We start from the raw sequence: 3,619 nt of genomic DNA, 5'->3' as shown, positions 1-3,619 counted from the left end.
CGGCACCAGCACCCCCGCCGCCAGCACCCCCGGCACCCGCGGGCCCCGCGCCGGCCCCGCCGCGCCGCGCCGCCCCCGGGCCGCCCCCATGATGGACAGCCGCATCCTGGAGCACCCCCATGCCCAGTTCGGGGGCATGGTGGGCTTCCCTTACCCGCTCGGCCACCACCACGTCTACGAGCTGGCCGGCCACCAGCTGCAGTCGGCGGCGGCCGCCGTGCCCTTCTCCATAGACGGATTACTGAACGGCTCCTGCGCCGCCTCCGTGGTCAACCCGGCGCCGCTCATCCCCTCCGCCTGCGGCGTCGGCGGCGACAGCCAGCCCTTCAAGCTCGCAGGTAAGAGCGCCCCGGGCCCCGGCGAGGCCCCCGCGCGCGCGGAGCCCCGCGGCGCCCGCGCCTGCCCCGAGGCTCCGGCCCCGCCGCGATGGGGCGGACGGCGGGGGCTCCCGGGGCTGCCCGGGCCGGGCCGCTCCGCTCCTCTCCTCGCCGCGCCGCGAGAGCCTCCGCCAGCCCCGCCGGGCCGCGCGTGTGCCCCGAACAATAGCGGCCCGGCCCGGTGCCTTCCCGGAAAGTTGATCGCTGGGGGTGGGGGGCTTGGAGGATGCCATCGTTTCCCTTTAAAAAAAATAAAAATAAATAAATAAAGGCCTAGGAATCGCTGGAGTTTGGGGAACGAGAAGCTATTCCCCCCCATTTTTTCTTTTAAACGATATAACGAAAGAGAAACGCGCTCTCTCCCTCCCCACCCGCCTGTAGCATAGCTATTGTTTAGCTACTAAAACATCTTGTCGCCCAAACCTCCTTTTATTAATGCTTGTTCTTCCTGGAAGATCCCTGCACCTCAGCTAATAAATATTATTGTTGTTATTATTTCCACACGCGGTGAAATCATTAGAAGAGGTGCAGTCAGGGCTGCAAAAACGGGAACCGTAAATATAAATCCTCGGGAAGGATCCCAGCCTCGGAGCATCCCGGCTGCACGGCTGCTCGGGGCTGGCGGTGCGCTGCCAGCCGGGAGGCCGCCCTGCGTGTGGGGTGCCCCCAAACAGGGGTGTCCCGGCCCTGCCCCGCGTGGGAAGGGGCCAGGGAGCTGCGGGCCCACGCAGGTGCTCCGTGTGGCCCTTCGGGGAGGCTGGGGAAGGGAAGGGGGGCTTTTAATTTTTTTTTATTTTTATTTTTATTAAACCGTTGGTGGCTGGAGCAAATATTGGAACTTCTCTCTCTCTCTCTGCCAGCTGAGTGCCTGTGGAGAGCTTCCTTCAGGAATAAATGTTCTGTAAAGTACATTTTCGGAGGAGGCGAGGGCAGATCGGGTTCCTCCCCATTTTTAGCGCAGGTGTGTGTATAATCCCGCTATTTTACCAACGTTGCCGAGCACAAAAGTTAAAAGGCTCCTGTGAATGGCAGGGAGGGGGGAAAAAAGGCTATTTTCCAGGATGCTGAGAGTATCTCTGCCTTTTCAGACTCGGGTGACCCGGACAAAGAAAGTCCTGGCTGTAAAAGAAGACGAACCCGCACCAATTTTACGGGCTGGCAGCTCGAAGAGCTGGAAAAGGCGTTTAATGAGAGTCATTATCCGGACGTGTTTATGCGAGAGGCTCTGGCTCTCAGGCTGGACTTGGTGGAGTCCAGAGTGCAGGTAAAAAACACCCCCCCCTTCTCCCCTGCCCTCTCCCTGGTGCGAGCGACTCCCCGGGGAGGCCCCGTCGGAGCCGGCAGCTCGGGCCCGCGGCGCCGCCCCGCTCCGGGACGGGGCCTGGGAGCTCGGCCGCGGCCCCGCTCCTCCCGTCCCTCTCCTTTTGTTTCTCTGTCCTTGCTTGGTGGTCGGTTTGGGGTGTGTTTTGCTCGTCTTTTTTTTTTTTTTTTTTTTTCTTTTAATAAACCCTAGGCTCGCAAATAGGCCCCGAAGAGTGGTATTCCAGCCGAGATTCTCTAAACCTTTTGTTTTTCCACTGTAAATATTTTTCTTAAATGAGCCAAGGGCGAAAAATTAGCATGCAAATATGAGGCTTAATCATGGTCCAGGGGACGCTGGAGAATGTCAATAAAGCTTGTAGGTGCATCGAGAGCGTACAGAACTTGTAAAACTTCATTTTAACGAACGGGTGGGCCCTCAGTCGTATGGGGGGAAAAAACCCCTCCTTGCTTAAACTGATCCTAAATTAAAAAAAAAAAAGAGGAATTGAGTGGAAGAATTCGAGTTGGATGCGGGGTGGCTATTGAATATGCACATGATCATGTATTCACCGATGGCTCCGACCGGATGAGCGTGGCTGAGCGCTGCGACAGCGTTTCTCCGTGCCGGGCTGCGTTTGGGCCGTGCCGGCGGCCGCTCCCGGCCCGCTGCTCTCGGCGAAGGGCGGCCGCGGAGAGCCGCTGCGACGGGGCTTCGCGGCGGGGTGTGCGCGGAGAAACGCATCCTTAAACCGGACTCAAAACCGTGGGGCCGATCCCCCCCGGGACGCGCTAACGCCGTTTACCGCTCTGCATCCCTTAGCTTTGTCCCGAGCTGTATTTACCGGCCGCCTTTCCCGGCTCTGCGCGCTGCCGGGGCCGGGCTGCGGCCGGGGTGGTGGGGCCGGGCAGAGGCCGCTCCGGAGCCGCCTTTCGGCGCCCGGTGCTCCAGGGCTGGCGGTGGGTCTGGCCGGGGCCGCCTTGGCTGCGGGGGGACGTGCGCGTCCTCCCGGAGCAGCGGGGCGCGGAGCTGGGCGAGAGCAGAGAGGATTTCCCCCTCACCTCTTCAAGATAAGGAAAAAGCAAATCCTATGTGGGGACTGATCCAAACTCGTCCCCCGTCCCCTCTGCTCCGCTGCCCGGGCAAGGCAGGAGGCCCAGGCGCCCCTCCGCCTTCGGCCTCGCCGTCAGCCCCTTCGTTGCGCTGCGTTTCCCCGCATTTTGCGTGCTGCGCCGGAGAGCTCGGGCCCGGCCTCGGGGGCCGGGGCTCCGGCCGGAGCTTCTGCCTCCCCTGGTGGCGGGGAGGCACCGGGGGGTCATCGCTGACCCCCGCGGCGCCGGTGCGGGCAGGGCAGCGTGTGTGTGCGTGCGTCTGAACCCTTCTGCTTTTTTTTTTTTTAAGGCGATCTTTACCCTGTTAAAGAAGCACGGATATTTCTCCCCGTTTCCCTTTCGCTCTGCCTCGCACACCCCCAGTCCTGTGGATGGGGGCTGCCGGCGCCTCGAGGGGTGGAAGGGGGAGGCCGGAGCTGCGCTTCTCCCCCCCTGCCTGGCCACCGCGGGGGGCCGGTGCGCTGGGTGTTAACTGCTTCTCGTTGTTCGGTGTGTAGGTCTGGTTCCAAAACCGCCGGGCCAAATGGAGAAAGAAAGAGAACACCAAGAAGGGCCCGGGGCGGCCGGCTCACAACTCGCACCCCACGACGTGCAGCGGGGAGCCCATGGACCCCGAGGAGATCGCCCGCAAGGAGCTGGAGAAGATGGAGAAGAAGAAGCGCAAGCACGAGAAGAAGCTCCTCAAAAGCCAAAGCCGCCACCTCCACTCGCCCAGCGGCCTCTCGCTGCACAGCACGCCCAGCTCCGACAGCGACAGCGGCGGCGGCGGCGGCCTCTCGCCCGCCCCGCCCGAGGCGAAGCCCCGCGGGCAGCCCCCGCCGCACCACCCG

At 62.5% G+C, this 3,619-nt stretch overlaps 1 protein-coding gene across 1 annotated transcript in view; it reads left to right on the top strand.

Annotated features, from left to right (window-relative positions):
- Positions 1 to 88: 88 nt before the first annotated feature.
- The window catches only part of UNCX (UNC homeobox), a 66,335-nt gene continuing 62,804 nt past the window's right edge, over positions 89 to 3,619 (top strand). The window contains exons 1-3 of the mRNA XM_026082975.1: positions 89 to 338; positions 1,466 to 1,641; positions 3,287 to 3,618. Coding sequence (XP_025938760.1) covers positions 89 to 338; positions 1,466 to 1,641; positions 3,287 to 3,618 — 758 coding nt within the window. The remainder of the gene's footprint in view (positions 339 to 1,465; positions 1,642 to 3,286; position 3,619) is intronic.

This window comes from Apteryx rowi, unplaced genomic scaffold (genome assembly GCF_003343035.1).
Source record: "Apteryx rowi isolate R43461 unplaced genomic scaffold, aptRow1 scaffold_6, whole genome shotgun sequence".
In the NCBI taxonomy this organism is placed as follows: domain Eukaryota; kingdom Metazoa; phylum Chordata; class Aves; order Apterygiformes; family Apterygidae; genus Apteryx; species Apteryx rowi.
Note: the sequence above shows the minus strand (reverse complement) of the source record. Positions and strands in the feature narration are given on the sequence as shown.